General features: G+C 39.6%; 2 protein-coding genes across 5 annotated transcripts in view; one reads left to right on the forward strand and one right to left on the reverse strand.

Moving 5' to 3' along the window:
- Positions 1-2,005, reverse strand: part of DLG2 (discs large MAGUK scaffold protein 2) — a 2,692,860-nt gene extending 2,690,855 nt beyond the window's left edge. The window contains exon 1 of the mRNA XM_043992745.1: positions 1,972-2,005. Coding sequence (XP_043848680.1) covers positions 1,972-1,990 — 19 coding nt within the window. The 5' untranslated portion in view covers positions 1,991-2,005. The remainder of the gene's footprint in view (positions 1-1,971) is intronic.
- Positions 2,006-2,764: 759 nt separating this feature from the next.
- Positions 2,765-24,563, forward strand: TMEM126B (transmembrane protein 126B). 4 transcript variants are annotated; one of them, XM_043992748.1, is made up of 6 exons: positions 3,989-4,082; positions 16,949-16,968; positions 18,590-18,714; positions 21,489-21,682; positions 22,667-22,778; positions 23,004-24,563. In XM_043992748.1, exons 1-6 carry the CDS (start codon positions 4,076-4,078, stop codon positions 23,182-23,184), a joined length of 639 nt encoding a protein of 212 aa, XP_043848683.1. In that variant the 5' UTR covers positions 3,989-4,075; the 3' UTR covers positions 23,185-24,563. The 4 variants fall into 4 exon arrangements, with proteins under 4 accessions (XP_043848685.1, XP_043848684.1, XP_043848686.1 ...); XM_043992750.1 differs by lacking the exons at positions 3,989-4,082; positions 16,949-16,968 and adding an exon at positions 2,765-2,918; XM_043992749.1 differs by lacking the exon at positions 16,949-16,968 and having other exon boundaries at positions 3,965-4,082.
- Positions 24,564-24,665: the final 102 nt, after the last annotated feature.

Consider the following 24,665-nt stretch of genomic DNA (forward strand, 5'->3'; position numbering starts at 1 on the left):
ATTTACACAAACTCAAAATCTGGGTAATTTTTTTTTTTAGCTAACCTGCTGTTCCTAAACCTTTGTACCTACTGCAACCTGCTCCTTCTCTGCCCCCCTCCCCTTCTCTCTCTCATCTCCCTGGTCTCTCAGCAACACACAAAAAAAAATCTATTATTCTTTGTATAGTCACTAGCCTCTGGAAGATAGGGAAATATGAGCATAGATATTATAGGTAGGGAAAAGACAAAGGAGTATAAGAAGAAGGAAAACTAAATGTAGGATTCAAAAATCCAAATGGATAAATAATTATATTACCAAAGCCTGTGTGGTTTCCAGATAAATTCACTCTTTGGGTTAGGTTTATGGTGGGTATGGGATTGGGTTCTGATGGATCACCTAAAATCTATTGGCTATTATCCTAATAATTTTGAACTACTTCCAGGTCATCTTCCAATTCAAAACTCTGATAAGAAAGAGTTAAACCTGGGATTTTCCTGGGAACATATATTGCCTTTCAGTCCTAAAGGGCCAAGTCTCACTTAATATGACAATTTTTTTAAAGGTTCTAGAACTGATCTACTTCTCCCATAGTCCTTCAACTAAGGCAGACTACAGAGCCAGGTTGAACCTCCAGGGCAATTCACTTGAACCTATAATGGATATGAGTCCAGAATTCAACCATAATTTTATAGGTGTCAAAATACAGCAAGTTGATTGACTTGCCCACCTTATTGTATTTGTATTCAGGTTGGCCAGCATGAATGATTCTTTTAGCCCTTGGATGTTCATTTATTATTTGGTTCAGTTTCCTTGAAAACACACTTATACCAGACCAGATCATAGCAAAATAATAGCTAGCATTTATATAGCAAAGCACTTTACAAATATTCTCATTTGGGGGCAGCTAGGTGGTGCAGTGGATAGAGCACTGGCCCTGGATTCAGGAGGACCTGAGTTCAAATCCAGTCTCAGACACTTGACACTTACTGGTTGTGTGACCCTGGGAAAGTCACTTAACCCTCATTGCCCCACAAAAACAAACGAACAAAAAACAAATATTCTCATTTGATCCTCACAACAACCCTGGGAGGAAGATACTATTCTTATCCTCATTTTACAAATGAAGAAAATGAGACAGACCAGAGGTTATGTGACTTTCCCAAAGTCACACAGCTAGTAAATGTCTAAGGCTGGATTTGAACTCAGGTCTTCCCCACTATAGGTCCAGCACTCTATCCACTATATGGACCCAAATCCCCTCCCAGGCAGTCAGTGAACAAGTATTTATAAGGTGCTTACTATGCACTGCACCAGCACTGTGATCCCCAGTGAAATAGAACATAGTGGTCTTACCCCAAATCAGCATATATTCAGGATCAGAACAGAATTTAGGGGATGAAAGATGAGACACTGCCTGCTTAGGAACTTTCTCATGCATAGAACTGGTGAGTCCAACTTAAAACTTCATCACTTGCCAAGCAAGGATGTGCTCAGTCACATTTTCTAATTGAAAATTTACACTGGAGTGAACCCAAATGTAAAATTTGTCCATTTTCTTTAGAAAAATCAAGAAATATACTGCAAATCTACCATTTTATTCAGTACCAATACAAGTATGCAACATTACTGTTGTAGCTTACAACTATTTGGTTTAATTCTATTACATTCATGAGTAATGCCTTTTAAAATGCTTCTTTGGAGACATTGCTAAAAAAGAAAAAGTGAAATTTTGGCATTGAATCTATTTATTACAAATAGTAACTGCAGATTGCCTAAGAGATGAAATCACAACTAACTACTTATTTTAGCACAACTTCTTTTTGGTAACAGAATTGTATAGTGCGACACTAACCAGGAGTTACCATAATAGATATCTGCCCCAAACTGAAGCAAGAGATTCCCTCTCACATACAAAACCATTTAAATTACAGGTACCAGAATCAAACACAAAGGAGATACCAATATTAGATAGGAAGCTTCATAGCCCACCTTTCTTCTTGATTGGCATTCTTGGATCAGTCAGCAGTCACTGGATTCAAGGACTTGTTTACAGGTAACAACTTTTTTCCAACTGGGCTGAGGCCAAGAGCCAGGTGGCTGTTGAAAAGTTCTTCTGCTGCTCAGTCTTGAAATCCAAGCTCAGTCTTCATTTCCATCAAGATATGAAGTAATGTTGAATATTTTTTCCACAATTAAACTTTTCACACCTCCCACAGAATTTAGAGGGGGGGGGGAAGACTGGAGTTTCACAAAAGTCTTTCAATTCTTATAAAATATCTCTTAATCTATAAAAAACCCGAGAACATTATTGTTGATATAGAAAGCATTATTAGAATTCCTCTTCAGGCAGCAAATTTGGTGTTAAGTGTAATGACTCAAGGCACAACCCAGATTTAAACAACTATCACTACCCTACAAAATCAACTTCAAAGTCAGGCAAATTTAATGATAAAAGATGCTCAGTTTTAGAGAGGAGAAATTTTCAAGGGGGAAAAAAACAAACAAAAAACTTTTTTCTTTTCTCTTTTCTTTTTTTTTTTTAAGAGCAAAGTTCTTTGCCTCTGATTTCTGAAAAGGTAGGTGAGTTTGAGATGTTCCCCGGGGCTGAAAGGCCGGCTTCTATTCCCTGGACAAGAAGTTTCCAATCTCACCCCCTCAAATCAGACAACATCCAGGTTGCAGTCCCTTTCAGTTTTGTTTGGGGTTTTTCCCCCTTCTCTGCTGTCCAAGCCACCCAGGCTTGCTCTCTAATGCCACTCTGATCCTCCCATGTATTAACCGAGGGAGAAGGAAAGCACTGCTTTGGCATGGAGACATTAAAGTGACAGCGCTACTCAATGGGCACTGGATGCAGCATGAGTTGGCGGAGCAGCCTTCTTCACACTGGAGCCATTCACATCATGCCATCTCGTCTCATCCAAGCAGCTGCCTGACCGGTGAGGAAAAAACACAAGGACCCCCCCCCCTTCTTTTTTCCAAAGGAAAAAAGGAAAAAAAGGAGGGGGAAAGAACAAAACCCCAAACCTTCCCCGGGGGTAGTCTCGGAGATGCGGTAGCGTTAGTCTTGGAAGCAAGAGTCATGCAATCAGTCCGCTCTCTTCCCCCAAAAAAGGGCTCAGCTGCTTGGCCTCACCATCCACCCTTCCTCTGCCCCCACCCCCAGCCCTACCCGTGCACCGTCGCCTCTGACAGAAAGGGGGAGAAATCTTGGGAGGGGGCTGTTTCACCACCACACACACAGGCACACACACTATGCCCAAGCCCCGGGTACCCACACCCCTGTCTTGTAGGAGAGGAGCAAGGAGAGGTGGCAGAGCCTTCGTGCAGGAGGAGCAGCAATTATATAACTAGCGTTTGGGGCTCCTGGAAGATGGAAGGAGGTGCGGGTTCGGTTGGGGCTACGTTGGCTAGGATGCCTGGGGGGACAGAGGTGCACGACTACGCCCCGGAGGTCCCCCACCCGGGCAAGAAGAAAACACGGCGGAGGAGAGGGGGTGAAAGGACGGGAGAGTTTCTTAGATGGGCAAGGGTCTTTCTGTTCTCTCCCCCCACCAAGTCACTTCCTTTGTTGGAGTGGGGGCAGCAGGTGGGGGGTGCAGGGTAAAGCTGACAGCGGAGGGTTCGATGTGGCCCTTGCGTTAGGGTTTGGGAGACGTGGTACCCTAGGTCAGCTTGGGTCTACAGCAGCCAAGGGGAACCGAGGCCTGAGGGCAGGAGGGAGAGGAAGGAGGAGGGAAGAGTTCATCCTGGAAAAGGGAGGGGGGGGGGGGTAAGTGAGGAGTGGTTGCCCGGCCAACGCAAAGTGGGAGGGAGCGACTCGCCCGGCTTCTCCCACAAACCAATGAATGACCGCGGTTCCGGGGCAGCGGAGGCCAATCGGAATCCGAAGAGAGGGCGCGGCTTTTGACCATAATGGGCGGGCCTCCGTCCCCGGGTGCCGGAGCAGGAGCTAGGGGGCGGGGCCTGGGGCAAAAGCTGGGGGGGGGGGGCTGAGCTAACGTGGGTCATGTGAGCGCTCAAGATGGCGGCGCCCAGGAGTGAGTACCGGGAGTCGCAGTGAGCGGGCGTTCGTGGTGACAGTGCTTGGGGATGCATGCGAGGTATCGGCGTGGGCTGTCTGTGGGCGAACTGGGACGGGGCCGAGGGCTGTAGTCCTCGAGGGTCAATCCTTAAACTTGGCCAAACCCGCCGAGCTAGTAGTCTGGGAGGTAGGCGGTGGGAACACAACATCATCCCTAGGAAGTCGGGGCTCCGAGAGGCCTTGCTTTGGCCAAGGTCACACTAGGGACCGATGCAGGGCACGTGACGGGCGACTAGTTTTTAAACACATGTTTGATGAGCTCTTTCCTAGGTAGTAAATTCTCTATCCCTGAATGTAGAATCATAAATTTGGAAGGGTCTTAATAGGACATTGAGCCCAAGCTCCTCATTTTACAGATGAGGAAACTGAGGCCCCAGAGAAGTAAAGCGAAATACCCTGGGACTAACCTCCCCTAAGTGCCTCAGGGTAGGATCTGAACTCATTTTCCTGACTGCAAGCCCTGGGCTGTCTGTCCACAGCTTAGATAGCTGCCTCCGTGGTGTTCAGCAAACCAGCTCGGTGACCCCTTGTCACTGAAGTGGTAGAAGGGATTGTATTTTATTACAGAGGAGCAGTTAGGAGTCAGGAGCAGCCTGGAGTCTGGAATGCCAGTTCAAATCCCAGCCCTCAGGCGTTTCCTAGCTGGGTGACTCTAGGCAAGTCATTTAACCTCGATTGCTTCAGTTTCTTCATCTGTAAAAAAGGGCATAATATTAGCACCTACCCCCCAGGGTTGTTACGAGAACTAAATGAGAGGTTCATTGGAAAGTGCCTAGCAAAAAGTATGCACGAGGGGCAGCTAGGTGGCGCAGTGGATAGAGCACCGGCCCTGGAGTCAGGAGTACCTGAGTTCAAATCTGGCCTCAGAAACAATTAACACTTACTAGCTGTGTGACCCTGGGTAAGTCACTTAACCCCAATTGCCTCACTAAAAAAAAAAAAAAAAGTATGCACGATATGGTTGTTGTGATAAGATTCGGCCATCACCGTTGTTGATCCTTAGTTCCCGAAGAGGACCATGACATTGGGGTGATATCTTGACTTGCAGTGAATTGGATTTAAGTGAGGGAGGGCTATGTAAGGTCACCAACCTCATTCTCTCCCCCAGAGCCATCTGGGTTCAGTAGCAAGACATATATCAGGATGACTGGAGATGGCCCTGGATAATTAGGTTGCCTAGAGGCTAGAACACTGGCCTGAGTCAGGAGTTCAAATCCAGCCTCAGATATATGACACTTATTATCTGTGTGACCCTGGACAAGTCACTTAACCCCAATTGCACCAAACATCTGGGGCCTTGTCTTCATCTCCTCTTGGAGAACAAAGGACAAGCAACAATAGAAGTTAGGAAAATAAAATTTTTAAAAGAGAGGTTAGACCAGGTGACTACAGAAGCTTCTAACTCTGGGATTGTGTGATTCTCTTGTCTAGCTGTTAAATTCAGGCAAGTCTGGTATAATAGAAAGGCTTCAAATTGTGATCTTCTACTCTTTAGCTGGCAAGCCACTTCTCTGAGCTCCAGCTAGTAAGTTGTCAAGTGTCTAAAGCCGGATTTGAACTGAGGTCCTCCTGACTCCAGGACCGGTGCTCTATCCACTGCACCATCTAGCTGCCCTGAATACCTCTTATTATTAAATCACAAATTACTTTGATATGTACATTATAGCCAGTGATGCCCCTGTAACAACCAATCCCCCCTCCCCCCCAAAAAAAAGTAAGCTCCCATACAATTTTAATTATGGTGCCTTCCCTCTCTTTATTATTCCCTGTTTATCCTGTACAAAGCTTGTTTGTACACGGTTATTGTCTTGCATCCTCCCATTAGAGCTGTCTCCTTATTAAGATGGGAGCTCTTCAAAAGGTGGGACTGTCTTTTAGATTTTTCTGTATCCCTAGTGCTTAGAACAGTGCCCAATACTTAGTAAATGTTTATTGACTGGCTTTCCATAGTTCAAGGTATGAAGAAATGAGCCTGTACCAGAGAGGTGACAGTGTCAGAGGAGAGATGTGAGATGTAAAATGGAGAATGGACAGGACTTGGCAACAAATTAGATATGGAGAGATACGAGAAAGTGAGAAGTCAAGGATGACACACAGGTTTAGAGCTTGGGTGATTGGGAGGATGGTGGTGCCCTCAACAGTAACAGGAAAGTTCAGAAGAGAAAAGGGTTTAGGGAGAACAAGAATCATTTCTGTTTTAGGACGTGTTGAGTTTTAGACATCTACAGGGCATTTTCGTTGAGAAGTCCAAAAGATGTGAGTGAGACTGAAAGTCAAGAGAAAGTTTAGGGCTGGATAAATAGATTTAAAAGTCATCTTCATAGAAATGATCATTAAGTACATGGGATCTGATGGGATCTAATGAGATCCCCAAGCAAAATAGTATACAGGGAGAGGAGAAAAGGGACCAGAATAGAGCTTTGAAGGGCACTTGTGCTTAGTGGACATGATGAGAATAAAGATCCAGCAAAGGAGCCGAAAAAGGAATGGTTGAATAGTTTAGAGGAGAATCAGGAGAAAACAGTCATAAAAACCTAGAGACAAACAATTTTCCAGGGGAAAAAGGTGATCTATGGTGTCAGAGGCTGCAGAGAAGTCAAGTAAAGGTCATTAGGTTTGGTCATCAAGAAGTCACTAGTAACTTGGAAGCCAGTAGTCTCAGTTGAATTAGGTTGGCAGTAAAGAGACTGGGAGTAAAGGAATAGGAGGTGTTGTTTATGGGTAGTATTTTCAAAGAATCTCACCACAAAAGTGAGAAGAGTAATAAGGTTATGGGTAGTGGGAATGGTTGGATCAAGTAAGGGTTTTTTAAGGCTGGTGGAGACAGTGACATAGTAAAGTGTTATAAAGCAGAAGCACTAGAATAACAGTTATTTAGGTCTTTTAGTTCAAATGCAGTAGAGGATTTTCCACTTTTCCATACTGCCTTTAATTCATGTCACGCTCTTATTTGGATTAAATGTATAAATGTATAAAAGGCATTTTTGCAAAAAAGAAGAAGCTGTTATGTATTGTTTCCACAACTCCAGGATGACCACTCACATTCATTCTCTCAGATCATAATTTAATTATACTATATACATATTATGTACACTTATAGTTAGTATACCATCACCAAAGAAAATCAATACACTTTCTCCTTAACATCACATGCCAATTCCTTATAAACTCAGTACTCAAATATTCATGCATTCCCCCTTGCCTGTTTCATTTTCCTCAACCTTCTTTTCTATGTTTTATTCTTTAACCAAATTCTCCCCAGAACTATTAAAGGCTAGTTATAAGCTTCAGCATTTTTTTCTCTCAGAGGGAATTAATTTTCTTTTTTTTTAAGTATTTTATTATTTTCCAGTTACATATAATGATAGTTTTCAACATTTGTTTTCATAAGATTTTTAGTTCCAAATTTTTCTCCTTCCCTCCCTACCCCCCCAAGACAGAAAGCAGTCTGATATAGGTTATATATGTACAATCACATTAAACATTTCTGCATTAGTCATCTTGTGAAAGAAGAATCAGAGCACAAGGGAAAAACCTCAAAAAAGAAGGGGGGAAAAAACAGTCCAAAAGTAAAAGCAGTATGGTTCAATCTGCATTCATAATCCACAGTTCTTTTTTCTGGATGTTGAGAACATTTTCTATCATGAGTTCTTTGAAACTGTTTTGGATCGTTGTACCACTAAGAAGAGCCAAGTCTATCACACCATTGTTCATCACACAATGTTGCCATTACTGTGTACAATGTTCTCCTGTTTCTGCTCCTCTCAGTCAGCATCAGTTCACGTAAGTCCTTCCAGGTTTCTCTGAAATTCTCCTGCTCATCGTTTCTTACAGCACAGTAGTATTCCATTACATTCATATGCCACAACTTGTTCAGCCATTCCCCTAATGATGGGCATTCCCTCGATTTCCAATTCTTTGTCACCACAAAAAGAGCTGCTATAAATATTTTTGTACATGTGGGTCCTTTTCCCTCTTCTATGGTCTCTTTGGGATACAGACCTAGCAGTGGTAGCACTGGGTCAAAGGGTATGCACAGTCCCATAGCCCTTTGGGCATAGTTCAAAATTGCTCTCCAGAATGGTTGGATCAGTTCACAGCTCCACCAACAATGCATTAGTGTTTCAATTTTTGCATAGCTTCTCCAACATTTATTATTTTCCTTTTTTGTCATATTAGCCACTCTGATAGGTGTCAGGTGGTACCTCAGAGTTGTTTTAATTTGCATTTATCTGATCAATCGTGATTTAGAGCATTTTTTCATATGGGAATAGATAGCTTTGATTTCTTCATCAGAAAACTACCTGTTCATATCCTTTGACCATTTCTCAATTGGGGAATGACTTACATTCTTATAAATTTGATTTAGTTCCCTATGTATTTTAGAAATGAGGCCTTTATCAGAAATACTGGTTGTAAAGATTGTTTCCCAGTTTTCTACCTTCCCTTCTAATTTTGGCTGCAGTGCTTCTGTTTGCACAAAAACTTTTTAATATAATGTAATCAAAGTCTTCCATCTTGCATTTCATAATATTCTCTATCTTTTGTTTGGTCATAAACTGTTCTCCTTTCCAAAGATCCGAAAGGTAGACTATTCCTTCCTCTCCTAATTTACCTATGGTATCATCACCTCTTATGTCTAAATCATGTATCCATTTTGACCTTATTTTAGTATAAGGTGTAAGGTATTGGTCTATGCCTAATTTCTGCCATACTATCTTCCAGTTTTCCCAGCAGTTTTTGTCAAATACTGAATTCCTATCTCAGAAGCTGTAGTCTTTGGGTTTATCAAACACTGCATTACTAATGTCATTTACCACTGTGTCTCCTGTGCCTAGCCTATTCCATTGATCCTCCACTTTATTTCTTAGCCAGTACCAGATAGTTTTGATGACTGCCACTTTATAGTAAAGCTCCAGGTTTGGTACAGCTAACTCACGTTCCTGTGCATTTTTTTTTCATTATTTCCCTTGATATTCTTGACTTTTTGTTTTTCCAGATGAATTTTTTTTTTTGGTGAGGCAATTGGGGTTAAGTGACTTTCCCAGGGTCACACAGCTAGTAAGTTGTCAAGTGTCTGAGGCCAGATCTGAACTCAGGTCCTCCTGACTCTAGGGCTGGTGCTCTATCCACTGTGCCACCTAGCTGCCCTGTTATTATTTTTTTCTAGCTCTATAAAATAATTTTTAGGTAGTCTGATTGGTGTGGTGCTGAATAGGTAAATTAATTTAGGTAGGATTGTCATTTTCATTATATTAGCTTGGCCTATCCATGAGCAATTGAAATTTTTCCAATTACATAGATCTGATTTTATTTGTGTGAAAAGTGTTTTCTAATTGTGTTCATAGAGTTCCTGGGTGTGTCTACCATTACTTTAAATGGAATTTCTCTTTCTATCTCTTGCTGCTGAGCTTTGTTGGTCATATATAGAAATGCTGATGATGTGGGTTTATTTTATATCCTGCAACTTTGCTAAAGTTGTTCATTGTTTCAAGCATTTTTTTAGTTGATTCTTTAGGATTCTCTAAGTATACCCTCATATCATTTGCAAAGAGTGCAAGTTTTGTTTCCTCCTTGCCTATTCTAATTCCTTTAATTCCTTCTTTTTTTCTCTTATTTCTATAGCTAACATTTCTAGTACAACATTAAATAATAGAGGTGATAATGGACATCCCTATTTCACCCCTGATCTTACTGGGAATGTCTCTAACTTATTCCCGTTATATATAATGTTTGCTGATGGTTTTAGGTAAATATGCTTATTATTTTAAGGAAAGCTCCACCTATTTCTATGCTCGCTAGTGTTTTTGTTTTTTTGTTTTTTTAGTAAGGCAATGGGGGTTAAGTGACTTGCCCAGGGTCACACAGCTAGTAAGTGTTAAGTGTCTGAGGCCAGATTTGAACTCAGGTCTTCCTGACTCCAGGGCCAGTGCTCTATCCACTGCGCCATCTAGCTGCCCCTCTCTAGTGTTTTTAGTAGGATTGAGTGTTGTATTTTATCAAATGCTTTCTCTGCCTCTATTGAGATAATTATATGATTTTGGTTAGTTTTGTTATGGGGGGGGGTAGGGCAATGAAGGTTAAGTGACTTGCCCAAGGTCATACAGCTAGCTAGTAAGTGTCAAGTGTCTGAGATTGGATTTGAACTCAGGTCCTCCTGAATCCAGGTCTGGTGCTTTATCCACTGCACCACCTAGTTGCCCCCAGGTTAGTTTTGTTATTGATGTGGTTGATTATATTGATAGTTTTTCTAATGTTGAACCAGCCTTGCATTCCTGGTATAAATCCCACCTGGTCATAGTTTATTATCCTGGTGATCACTTGCTGTAATCCCCTTGCTAATATTTTATTTAAGATTTTTGCATCAATATTCATTAGGGAAATTGGTCTGTAGTTTTCTTTCTCTGTTTTGGCTCTGCCTGGTTTAGGTATCGACACCATATTTGTGTCATAAAAGGAATTTCGTAGAACTCCTTCTTCACCTATTTTTCCAAATAGTCTGTATAGTATTAGAATTAATTGCTCTTTAAATGTTTGATAGAATTCACTTGTAAACCCATCTGGCCCTGGACATTTTTTTCTTAGGGAGTTCATTGGTGGCTTGTTCAGTTTCTTTTTCTAAAATGGGGCTATTTAAGGAATTTATTTCCTCTTCAGTTAACCTGGGCAATTTGTATTTTTGTAAATATTCATCCATTTCATTTAGATTGTCAAATGTATTGGCATATAGTTAGGCAAAAAAGCTCCTAATTATTGCTTTAATTTCCACTTCATTGGTGGTAAACTCACCCCTTTCATTTTTGATACTGGTAATTTGGTTTTCTTATTTTTTTTTATCAAATTAACCAGAGGTTTATCTATTTTATTGTTTGTTTTTTTCATAAAACCAGCTCTTAGTTTTATAGATTAATTCTAGTTTTCTTGCTTTCAATTTTATTAATTTCTCCTTTGATTTTCAGGATTTCTAATTTAGTATTTAATTGGAAATTTTTAATTCATTCTTTTTCTAGCTTTTTTAGTTGCATGCCCAATTCATTGATCTCCTTTCTTTTATTTATTCATGTAAGTATTTAGAGATATAAACTTTCCCCTAAGCACTGCTTTGCTGTATCTCATAGGTTTTGGTACATTGTCTCATTATTGTCATTCTCTTGGATGAAGTTATTGATTGTTTCTTTGATTTGTTGTTTGACCCACTCATTCTTTTGGATAAGATTATTTAGTTTCCAATTAATTTTCAGTCTTCCTTTCCATGGCTCTTTATTACATGTAATTTTTATTGCAATATGATTTCAGAAGGATGCATTTACTATTTCTGCCTTTCTACATTTGACTATGACGTTTTTGTGCCCTAATACATGGTCAAATTTTGAGTGTGTGCCATGTACCACTGAGAAAAGGGTATATTCCTTTCTATTCCCATTCAGTTTTCTCCACATATCTAACTTTTCTAACATTCTATTCACCTCTTTAACTTCTTTCTTATTTATTTTGTGGTTAGATTTATCTAATTCTGAGAAGGGAAGGTTCATATCCCCCACTAATATGGTTTTGCTGTCTGCTTCCTCTTGTAACTCATTTAACTTCTCCCCTAGGAATTTGGATGCTATACCACTTGTTGGCATACATGTTTAGTATTGATATTACTTCATTATCTGTCGTACCTTTTAGCAAGATATAGTTTCCTTCCTTATCTCTTTTAATTAGATCTATTTTTGCTTTTGCTTTGTCTAAGAACTGCCACCCCTGCTTTTTTTTACTTTAGTTGAAGCATAATATATTCTGCTCCAACCTTTTTACCTTTACTCTCTATGTATCTCTCTGCTTCAGATGAGTTTCTTGTAAACAGCATATTGTAGGATTCTGGGTTTTAATCCACTCTGCAATTCGCTTCCATTTTATGGGAGAGTTCATCCCATTCACATTCACAGTTAAAATTATTAACTGTTTATTTCCCTCCATCCTCTTTTCCCCTTTGTTTGTACTCTTTTTTCCCCTTCTTTCACCCTATTCCTCCTGACCAGTGTTTTGCTTCCCTCAATCTGCCCTCTCTTTTATCAGCCACCCTTCCTTTTCTTGCCCCTCCCCCCCACCCCCACTTCTGCCCTCCCTTCTATCAATACCACCCTTTTCCCCTTCCACTTTTGTTTCCTTCAAGGGTAAGCTAAGTTCCTTTATACAAATAGGAGTGTACTTTATTCCCTCCTTGAAGGAAATGTGATGAGAGTAAGGTTGAAACAATGCTCACCCCTCCCTTCTTTCCCTCTACTGTAAAGTGTTCTTTTTGTGCCTCTTCATATGATGTTATTAACCCCATTCCACCTCCCCCTTCCTCTCTTCCCCCTAGTCTCCTTTTATTCTGCCCCTTAAGTTTCTTTATATCATCACTTCAAAGTGAATTTAATAACAATACCTTAATAGAGATACAAATCCCAAGAGTTAAAAGTATTATCCTCCCTCATAGGGATGTAAGCAGTTTAACCTCATTGAACAACCTTCCCCCGCCCTTGTTTACCTCTTTATACTTTTCTTGAATCTTGTATTTGGAGTTCAAATTTTCTGTTCAGTTCTGGTCTTTTTCTCAGGAGACTCTGGAAGTCCCCCATTTCATTGAATGTCCATATTTTCCCTGAAAGAGTATGATCAGTTTTGCTGGGTAGTTGATTATTGGTTGTAATCTAAGCTCCTTTGCCTTCCAGAATATCATGTTCCAAGCCCTGTGATCCTTTAATGTTGAAGCTTCCAGGTCCTTTGCAATCCTGACTGTGGCTCTATGATATTTGAATTGTTTCTTTCTGGCTGCTTAGGGTATTTTCTCCTTCACCTAATAATTCTGGGGTTTGGCTACAATATTCCTTAAAGTTTTTCTTTTGGGGTCTCTTTCAGGAGGTGATTGGTGGATTGTTCCAATGATGATTTTATCCTCTGATTCTATAATTTCCTTGATAATCTCCTTGATAATTTCCTGGAATATGGTATCTAGATTCTTTTCTTGATCATGGCTTTCAGGTAGTCCAATAATTCTTAGATTATCTCTTCTGGATCTATTTTCCAGGTCAGTTGTTTTTCCAGTGAGGTATTTCACATTTTCTTCTATTTTTTTCAGTCTTTTGATTCTGCTTGACAGAGTCTTGGTGTCTCATGGAGTTATTAGTTTCCATCTTCTCAATTTTAATTTTTAAGGCATCATTTTCCTCAGTAAGCTTTTGCACCTCTTTTTCCCTTTGGTCAATTTTTTCTCCTATTTGGCCATTCTTTTCTCACATTTGGTCATTTATATTTTTTTAAGGAATTGTTTTCCTCAGTCAATTTTTGTGCTTTTTCCAGCATAACTCTCATTTCTTTGTCGATTTTTTCTTCTACCTCTCTCATTTGGTTTTCAAAAGCCTTTTTGATCTCTTCAAAGAAGGCTTTTTGCTCTTGAGACAAGGTCCTCTCCCTACTTGAGCCTTCACTTGTATGCATTTTGACAAACTCATCTGAGTTTGAGTTTTGGTCTTCCCTTTCACCATAGAAGCTGTGAATGGTAAGGGTCCTTTTTTGTTTCTTACTCATGTTGTAGCCTATTTTTAAACTTATAAAGTTGAAGTCTGCTCATGGGGCACAGGGGTCACTGTTGCTAGCTTCTTACTGCTCTCAGCTGTGTCGAGCTGCCTGCCGAGCTGTGCTGAGCCACCCTCCCCTTTCACCCAGGTGAGACAGACCTTTCCTGAAGTCCTCTAAATTATCTCAAGTAGGAGGATTGTGTCTCTCTGCCTTTTTGTAGGTTCTATAGTTCCAGAATCTGTTTGGAGGCTTGATTTAATGTTGTCTTTGAGGGAAACACAGGAAAGCTCAAGCAGCTTCCTGGCTTCTCTCCATCTTCAGGAATTAATTTTTAAAATAACAATTCCCTTTCCCCTTTTTGTTAAGGCCTCACAAAGGTATCATGGGAGGTAGTTTGGTGTAATAGAGCAGGAGCTTTCCTGTATCCGACTACTGTCTCTGACACTTACTGGCTGTGGCACCCAGGACAAAGGTCACTTAACCTCTCAGTGAGCCAGGCATCTCTTTTAGTTGCTTGGATGGCTTGGATTTGCTTTGGTAAAGGAAGTTACTTACCTGGAGCTCCCGGAAGGGATGGAATCATAGTCCTGGTCCAGAAACAAAATGCATCATAAGCTCTATGTCCCCACCCCAATCTTCAATAATTCATTCCCATTTTTGAGGCACTGAAGATACAGTTTAAAAAAAACACAACAGTCCTTTCCCTCAAGGTTACATCCTTCTAGGAGGATATCACTTGTGCACAGAAGAATTCAAGGGAATTAGATAGAGAACAGAAGCAATTATGGCAGACTAGGGAAGACTTCCTAGGGTATATGGCACCTGGACTGAGCCTAATTGGCTCCACATATTTAGCTTGAGTAGCTTCTAAAACCAGGTGTTACTATGTGACCTCCCTAGAGCCTTCTCTTGGGTAAATGCTTTCTTTCTTACCTATGAACATTGTATTGCCTTTAACCAGCAGTTTCTTATATAAGACATTGCACATGACACACCAGCATTGTCCTAGTTCTATTTCCTGCAGGCTCTTCAGAATCTTTTTATGTCCTTACTCTCAAGTCCAATTTCTTTTTCTACATATAGACATCCTTTGATTTAAAATATATTTATATATATATAATACCTTTCTGGTTTCCCATTTTAGGTCTATGGCCTTTATCAAAACTCTACTTTACTATTATCTTCACCTCATCTTTTTTTTTTTTTGGTAGGTTGTCTATTTTTTTTTCCCAGAATCTTTTTCAGCAGCAGAATATTCTCTGACAGTCAAGGCAAACAGGTGGAATTTAAAGTAAACACCCCTGCCCAGAAAAGAACAGATTTTTCATAATAACAAAATCCAAGAGGCCATAATAGAAAGGAAAATACTATTCCAAATAACTACAAAATACAAAAATATTAAGGAATCAATCTATAAAGTAGACAAAATACTTCTATATAATTCAATATAAAAATGTTCTTTAAAGATATAAAGAACTGGAGGAATACTCAGTGCTCATGGCTAGGTCATGCCAATGTAATAAAAATGACAATATGATCAAAGTTAATTTACAGTTTTAATGCTAAATCAAACTATCAAGAGAATAGTTTATAGAACTTAACAAAATAATAACAAAATCCATTTGGAGAAGCAAAAGGTCTAGAATATCAAAGGAAATCATTTTTTAAAAGGGAAATAACACTTGTAGACACTGAACTGTATTATAAAGCTGCAGCCATCAAAACCATTAGGCACTGATTTTAAAAACTGATGAATGGAACTCAGTAACCCAGTATTCAATAAACCTGAAAATATAAATTAAGAAAGAGCTCCATGTTTGATAAAAACTGCTAGGAAAACTAGAAAGCAGTCTGAAAGATGTAAGGCTTAAACTAACATCTTAAACATATTCCACAATAAATTCAAAATAGCTACATGAAATGAAATTAAAGATATCATTAAAAAATCAGAAGATGAATAGATCATATATCTTTCACAGCTATAGAGACAATATATTTTCTTTTTTTTTTTAATTTTCTTTTTTTTTTTTTTTAGTGAGGCAATTGGGGTTAAGTGACTTGCCCAGGGTCACACAGCTAGTTAGTGTTAAGTGTCTGAGGCCAGATTTGAACTCAGGTACTCCCGACTCCAGGGCGGGTGCTCTATCCACTGGGCCACCTAGCTGCCCCGACAATATATTTTCTTAACCAAACAAAGAATAAAGGCAATTACAAAAGATAAGACAGATAACCTTAATTATATGAAACTGAAAACCTTATGCACAAATTTAATGCATTTTGGGTAAGAAGGGAAGCAGTCAAATGGGAAAACTTTGGATTAAATTTCTCTGGTAAGGATTTGATATCTAAGATATATAAGACAACCAGTAGATATAGATACACACATTTACAGCTGGGTAGCTCAGTGGATAGAGTACTGAACCTAAAGTCAGGAAGACTGACTTCAAATGTGACCTCAGCCACTTCCTCGATGAATACCCTAGGCATTGCTCTGTCTCCTCAATTTCCTCAAATCTAAAATAAGAATGGTAATGTCAAATGTGATAACACTTATAAAGAAATTAGCACAATGCTAGGCACACAGTAGACTCTCAATAAATGCTTATTCCATTCATCCATCCATATACACACATACTACCTCTCTCTCTATATATATATATATGTGTGTGTGTGTGTGTGTGTGTGTGTGTGTGTGTGTGTTTGTGTATGCATGCAGGCATGCATATGTATATGTATGTATGTATGTGTGTTTAGAAAACCATTCCCCAATAGATAAGAATCAAAAGATATGAACAATTGTCAAAAGAAGAGTTACAGACTGCCAAGTGAAAGAATGCTCCAAATCCTTAATAAGTGAAATGCAAATCAAAAGCCCCTGAGGTTTCACCTTACATGCAGCCAATTGGCAAAGATGAAAGAAGACTGGAATAGTTGGTGTTGGAAGGGGTGTGGGAACATAGGCGCTCTAGTGTAGAACTGATGGAGTTGTGAATGAGTACTATAATTTTGGAAAGCAATTTGGAATTAATGTCATTTCTGCTGCTCAAATCCTATCAGTTTCTGATATTAAACTATTTGACAGTGCCAAAGGCTTTGTTGGCAACAACTTTCCTTTTTGGATCTTTAGTAGTGGGGGCTGTGGCACCTGCAGGAGCAGTGGCCAGGCTGCATCTCACAGGGGCTGCTTCCCAGGATGTTGGCTGAGGGCACTGGGCTGGAAGCATTTATGCCAAAGTTCTTAGGTTCTGAGTCCTGGACTGTCTCAATCAGAGTCTGAGGAAAGCTGATGATACAGTTGGTGGTGGTGGTTTGACTTACTGCCTCCTGTCTCTCCTTCAGGGTGCCTTGAAAGAGTTCAGGTAGGCTGGTTGTCTTCCTTATGTGTGGCATTTGGATAGCTGACTCCTTTTCCACAGGAGTTGTTTCCCTAGATGATGGCTGTAAGGTCTGGGCTGGAGGTGCTTATGCAAAGAAAGTGACTTGATCCTTGGGTCCACACCCTTTTACCCAGAGATTATACTACTAGGCACATAACCCAGGAGGTCATTGATAAAAAGAAAGTCCCTTTATACACCAAAATATTACTTTTTGTGTTAGCAAAGAACTTCTTGTCATTGTTTGTCCTTCATTCTCGAAGAGGACCATGCCATCAGGATGATGTCATGACTTGCAGTGAATTGGATACACTTTGTCCTCCAGAGCCATCTGGGTTCAGTGGCAAGATATACATCAGGATGACTGGAGGTGGCACCCAGCAAAGAACTAGAAACAAAGTAGATACCCATCCACTGGGGAATGGCTAAATAAATGTCGGTACAGGAATGTAATGGAATATTATTGTGTTGTAAGAACTGATGAATGTGATGAATACAGAGAAGCATGGAAAGACTTAAGTAAACTGCAAGCAGATCCAAGAACAAACAAACAATATATACAATGACGGCAACAGTATAAATGGAAAAAAAAATTCCCATGAAATAATCAAAAGGGAATGTCGCACGATTACAAAGACCATATATGGCCCCAAAGAAGAGAAAATAGATAACTCCTCCACCCCACTACTTTGAAGAAGTGTGAAGTCCACAGTTTGTGGAACTTTGCTTATGTTCTCAGGCTTTTTCATTGTATTGATTGGTTTTGCCAATTTTTTTATTTTCCTTTTTTTCTTAATGTTTCCTTAATGTTTTATCCTTTAAAAAATATTATTAGTTACCTCAGATAACTCTGGGAGGAGAAGGAGGAGAGATATTGGGAGAAATTTTGACTATGTTAAAACAACATTATTTTAAAAAATAAAGCATATGGGGCAGCTAGATGGCACAATGGATAGAGCACTGGCCCTGGAGTCAGGAGGACCCGAGTTCAAATCCAGCCTCAGACACTTGACACTTACTTGCTGTGTGACCCTGGGCAAGTCACTTAACCCCAATTGCCTCACCAAAAAAAAAAAAAAATACTCCCAATTTTTCTCATCTTCTATCTCTTAAAAGTTGGCATATAGTTTAATTGACACAAAACTATAAAGCAATGATGTCTTTAGTACGCCTGGTTCCTCTTTCTTCTCATGCTAGCTTTCTCATTTGTCCCTGTTTTGCCATAGAACCTCATCAGCACTATAGAACCTGTTAATAGAAGCTGTCAGAAACTTATATATGAGAAAAGGAGCAATAGAAACCCTTTGTTACAGTTTTCTAATGATAACTTTTCTATTGCCTTTATTTTTATATTGTTTTTTGGCACATACCAAGAATGCTTCCTGGCCCTATTATCTGCTTTTATCCCATGCCAGTATGCTTCCATCATTACCTGCATGATGTCATCTATATGTTTTAAATGGGCTTAGCATGTCCTTAATTCCTCCTCTCCCTCCCCCACTTTTTTTTTTCCCCTAACCTGTAAAGCTGGACTAGGCAACATGGGGAGGCCCATTCTGTCTTTCTCCCCATGAAGTATTCTACTTCTATTTTCTGTGTTTTTCAGGGCTCCAAGATGGCAACTCATATGTATATTCAGTCACAACCTTCCTCAGAAGAAATAAAACTCAGAAAATCAAGAACTGCTGAGCTTGTAGAAAAAAATTTGTGGCTTCTCACCAGAAAAGAACAGTAAGAGATCATCACTTGTGCAATTCCCCCTCTCCCACATCCCCTATGGGCATTGAATTGATTTGTAGCACTTGCCACGTTTTTGCTTTTAGAATCAGAGGAAGCGGGGCGGCTAGGTGGCGCAGTGGATAAAGCACCGGCCCTGGAGTCAGGAGTACCTGAGTTCAAATCCGGCCTCAGACACTTAACACTTACTAGCTGTGTGACTCTGGGCAAGTCACTTAACCCCAATTGCCTCACTAAAAAAAAAAAATATATACCTAGAATCAGAGGAAGAGCTTTATTAACTATTTGATGTGGAGAAAGATAAACACACAAAGTTCACTTCTCTAATGTCCCTTTTCAGTTCCACTAGTTCATATACCTTAGTGTCACAAAGAACCTTAGGCAACATGTTTCAGATAAGAGCTGGGAAGCAAACCTGAAATGTCAACTAGAGTTCTCTTACTCCAAGCTCTACCGTGCTGCCTCTTAATTGGAATTAAACTTCTAGCTCAGAATTGTTTACCTACTCAGTATCCCACCAATGACGCATATACTAATGATAATAACAATTATTATCTGTTTTGTGTGTTAAAGTAATAATGATAGCTAGCATTTTATAGCACTAAAAGATGTGAAAGCTTTCTATGATATTAACTCATTTTATCCTCACAGCAACCATGAGAGGTAGGGAGCTATTATTATTTCCCATTTTATAGATAGGGAAACTGGGGCAAGCAGAGGATAAGTGACTTGCCCATTGTCACACAGCTAGTAAGTATTTGAATTCAGATTTGAACTCAGGTCTTCCTGAATTAATTAAGGCCTAGGGCTCTATCCACTTCACTACCTATCTTTTCTCCTGTACAATGATTAAGGGGAGGGTTGGGAAAGGCGTGAGGCAGTTCTGCTAAGATGGAAATGGTCATAAATGTTATGGAGCCTGTGGCCATTAAGTCCACATCTTAGTCACCTTCAGAGCATCAGGCCTTGCACTCCTTAGTAAAAGTCTTCAGTAACATACTAGCTGGTCCTGTGTTCTTGCTGAGACCAGAATAGGGGTGTGGCAGAGTTTTGAAGTAGGCAGCAGTTTGTGCTCTATCCTCTCTAGTATTAGGAGTAAATGAGATAGAGCCACATGTTCCTTTGATTTATATGATCAGGCAGCCATGGACCACATTTTCCTGAGTATGTCGGAACTAATCAAGAGGCCGTGATTAAGGTTCAGAGGATTTTTTGGTAATTTTGTCCTTGCTATACTTTCTCAGTAGATAACCATTTCCAAAACCTTTTTTTTTTTAAAGCAATTAGGCAAACAGAAGAAAGCCACACTAAGACACCAAAACACCACATGTAAAGGCAGTTGATCCAGGACAAATAACGATTATAATGAACAATATCAGCCCTTGAGTATTGAAGAAAGCAAGCCTATTCTTCTCATTGAAGAAGGAGCTGTGGGTATTGGAATTTTCAGCAGCTTCTTCATGTTTTTCTCTCTTGGCTGGGTTCTGAAAGGTTTCCCCATCCCAGGCAGCAAGGGGTAGTACCAAGGGGTACAGCATCCCTGGCACCACTATGGGCAGCAGGGGGAGTTCACAGATCGAGTCCTTCCTCATTAGCAACTGGGTCTTCCCAAGGAGAAACCTCACTCTGGCTGAGGGTGATGGACCGTCATGTTCACTAAATCCCCATTCCTACCCGCTCAGTTATAGCCAGGCATCATTTGTTCAGTAATCACAAAACAGTTCTGGAGTTCAGGATTCCCCATTTATTAATGCCTGGGTTCTCCTATTAGGCATATGAGCCCCTGGAAAACAGTGCTGAAGATAACTTTGCCCTGAGTAAGCACACTGGCTCTGCAGCCAGCTCTTAATATGAAGCTTGTTTTTTGTCTTTAGAGGTTCCTTTCAGTCAGCCAAATTGTCAAAGCCCATCAAAACCTTTACACAATAAAAGGCTCAATGAGGCTGGTGACTTAAGGGAAATGACTAGTATAAAAACAGATCAGCCACAAGTCATCAAGCATGTATTAAGCTCCTACTATGTACCAGGCACTCTGCTAGGCCCTGGGCATATGAAGAAAGACAAAAATAGCCTCTACTCTCAGGGAGCTCACAATGTAATAAGATAGGCAACATGTAAACATCTATGTACAAATAAGGTACATTCAGGATAAATTAAGGAGGACTAAAAAAGGCTTTTTGCAGAAGGTGGGATTTTAGTTGAGACTTAAAAGAAAGTAGAGAACTTGGGAGACAGAGAAGAGAAAGGATATCATTCCAGGATTAGGGAATACCCAAGGAAAATGCAATAGCGATAGAGGCTTGTATACTAGGAACAGAAAGGCAGGCACAAAACTTTTTCAAAGGAAGCAGTTATTACTTTGGTCAAGGTTATATAAATCTAAACACTTTTTTTTCAGATGTTAGGAAATTAATTATAGTGATGATAACCTTTTTTTTTTTTTTTTAGTGAGGCAATTGGGGTTAAGTGACTTGCCCAGGGTCACACAGCTAGTAAGTGTTAAGTGTCTGAGGCTGGATTTGAACTCAGGTACTCCTGACTCCAGGGCTGGTGCTCTATCCACTGCGCCACCTAGCTGCCCCATGATAACATTTTTTGATATGCTTAGGGGGCCTCTATGTTGGGTCTTATCTGTCTCTTTTGAAAAAGACAAATTGAGAATTATCATTATTAGCAATTAAATAAGATCTCTTTGTGTGTGATCTAAAATGACTATTGGAGGAAAAATGTACTGTTCCTGACTTACTTTTGTTCCCTTTCTTTACTAGAGTCATATATACTTATGGATCACTGTATCTTGGGACAACTTCATCTTTATGTGGATTATTTGCAAACTACCTTTTCAGGCATTGTATGAAGGTTAAACAGCATCCTTTTAAGACATTTGTGCCATTGTCTGCAATTCCATTTTTGACCACTGCTGTAACTTTTAAGTTCCTTGTAACAGATCCCTTAAATTCTGGTGAGTATACATTTAGGAATGCTTAATTTAAGGGCCACCATCTCAAGCAAAGATATGTATGTGTAATGCCAAAATTTTATATACTCAAGCCATTTATTTAACTTAATATGCATACAGGGTATCCCAAAATATCTTTAAATAGCTATTAAAGCTTAAAACAGCACTAAGACTTTTGAAATACCATTGATAGATGGATGAACAGATGGACCAACCCATCCCTGTATCTGAGCCTTTGACTTTTTTTTTTTTTTTGTGGGGCAATAAGGGTTAAGTGACTTGCTCAGGGTCACACAGCTAGTAAGTGTCAAGTGTCTGGAGCCGGATTTGAACTCAGGTCCTCCTGAATCCAGGGCCAGTGCTCTATCCACTGCGCCACCTAGCTGCCCCCTGAGCCTTTGACTTTTTATCAGTCTCAGAGTTTGTTGGTCAAGTAATACATAGGACTTTTCCACATTACATAAGCGATTGGCAAAAATCCTGAATTCTGTATAATTATGGACATTGCAATTAAGAAAAATGGAGTATGCCTGGAGAACAATGTGGAATAGAGTTGAGACTTGGGAGGTTTAGAGAAGGAAAAAGCAGCCCTTTTTGGTCTATTGAGCCACTTATAGGTTAGCAGAAATGCAGTTCTGCGAGTGATCTGTAATGGAGATGTGCCCTATTCCATGAATTCCTATCCCTTCTTCCCTACTTCTCTGCACTCATACTCCTCCTTCCAACTAGACCTCATTATACCTGGTGCATCTTTGTGAACTCAGCTTTTATTATCATTTCTACCTTGACTTGGACATTTAGCCCTAGGCTATTCCTGTCATTGTACCAGGCTAATGAAGCCTTCCCAGAAGGGTGGTCATGCCTTTAGGCTGTTTGCTTAGTCTCAGCTTTAATACTAGAGAAATGGAAGATGGAGACATCTCTCTATACAGATGCCTAAAATTCACTGCCTGTGACTTTGCTGACATAGACACTGTTCTATTCCAGGTGATTTAACCATGGACATGTGTATTTTGAGAGGTGCCTTTGTTTCTGCGTTATTTGGTGTCTTTCATCCCTCTTCTATGGCCTTTTTTAAAAATGGGCGTCTGGCAGTCAAGTAAGTCTCTCCTTTTTTTTTTTACTTTGTTTTCTTATCTGCCCTCATTCTCTAATAGCCAATTATATCACTTTTAATCAAAAGAAAATATTTTTGTGTTATAAATTAAGTTTAACTTTCATGCATATTTACATCAAAAATAAGCTACGTGATAAGAGTGGGCTATTTTGACAAGTTCTTTGTCATATAAGTTTGCGAGGAAACTGATCAGCTTTTTTTCTTCAGGTACGAAACCGTTCCATTACCTCCAAGAGGAAGGGCTCTCTACCACTGGACTGTACTTTGTCATTCAGCTGCAAAGCTAATGGCTATTCCTATGATCATGCAGATTATGTTTGGAGGACAGCTTGCCTTCCTGCAGTATAAAATACGTGACAGAATTTTTGAACTCCTTGAACATGACTGACTTCAGAATTAACCTTTTAATGTATATGATGAAGTTCGGAAGATTTCATGAAAGAGATGAATAAATGTAAATCACAAGCAAGCAACATCATGTAGAATTCATGTGTGCAAATAAAAATTATGTGATGTCCTTGACTACAGCACAGACTCCTTGAGGGAAAGGACTAAGAATGACAATATCGATAGCTACATTAATATGATGCTCTGAGTTTTACAGAGAGATTTGCAAATATTATCTCATTTGATCCTCACAACAACCCAATGAGGCGGGTGCTGTTTTTATCCCCATTTTGCAGACGAGGAAACCGAGGCTGAGAGAAGTTACGTGACTTGTCCAGAGTCACATATCTATTAAGTGTCTGAGTCTGGATTTCAACTCATATTGATCTTGACTCCAAGTTCATCACCCTATCTGCTGAACTACTTAGCATATGTTCTCTTTAATGCCTGGAATATCTAGCTGGGAGAGGGTATTGTTTGGTTTTTTGTTAAATTTTTTTTTCAATTAACAAATTAATTTTCTCACAGCTGGCCTCCTCCCACTGTTGAAAAAAAAATGAAACTTTTGTAATACATATGCATAGTTAAGCAAAACAAATTCCTACATTGACCATATTCAGAATACACACATACACATACGGCTCATTCTGCACTCCGAATTCATCACTTCTTTATCAAGAGCTAAGTAAGTAGCAAGCTATGGCTTCTAGAATCACAGCTGGTCGTCCCAGTGATCAGAGTTCCTTAGTTTTTCGGAGTTGTTTGTTTTTACAGTGTTGATGTTGTTGTATAAATTGTCCTCCTTTTTCTGTTTACTCTTCATCAGCTTATACAAGACTTACTAGGTTTCACTCCAACCATCCCTTCATGCCCATCAATTGGGAAATGACTAAACAAGTTGTGGTACCTGATTGTGAGGAATATTATTGTGCTATAAGAAATGACAAGCAGAATGAAACACCTGTAAAGATTTAATGTGAACTGATACATAATGAAGTGAGCAGGAGAACAGTATACACAGTAACAGTGGTATTGTGAGGATAATCAGCTGTGAAAGACTTTACTCTGGTCAGTACAGTGATTCAAGACAATTCCGAAGGAATTGCGATGAAAAACACTATCCAACTCAAAGAGAATCGATGAACTCTGAGTCCAGATTGAGGCATGTTATTTTTCACTTTCTATATTTTTCTTGGGCTTGGGGTGTTTTTGCAATACAACTAATAGAGAAATATCTTTTTAATAACTTCACAGGTATAATGGGTATCATATTACTGGCCGCCTCAGTGGGTGAGTCAGGGCCTGGAGAGAGGGCCAGGATTTAGAACTCAAAATTTTTGTTTAAATGAATGCTGAAAATAAATAAATAATTGATTTGAAGCCATCTCTTCATCATTTCTTATTGAACAATAGTATTCCATTACATTCATATACCATGATTCGTTTACCATTCCCCAATCGATGGGGACCCCTGTAGTTTCT

This window comes from Dromiciops gliroides, chromosome 3, assembly GCF_019393635.1.
Source record: "Dromiciops gliroides isolate mDroGli1 chromosome 3, mDroGli1.pri, whole genome shotgun sequence".
Classification (NCBI taxonomy): domain Eukaryota; kingdom Metazoa; phylum Chordata; class Mammalia; order Microbiotheria; family Microbiotheriidae; genus Dromiciops; species Dromiciops gliroides.

Excerpts from the sequence above, each read along its gene's own strand:
- TMEM126B (XM_043992748.1), top strand. Across the intron at positions 16,969-18,589 it reads GGTGCCTTGAAAGAGTTCAG|GGCTCCAAGATGGCAACTCA; the intron begins GTAGGCTGGTTG and ends TGTGTTTTTCAG. Across the intron at positions 18,715-21,488 it reads CTTCTCACCAGAAAAGAACA|AGTCATATATACTTATGGAT; the intron begins GTAAGAGATCAT and ends TTTCTTTACTAG.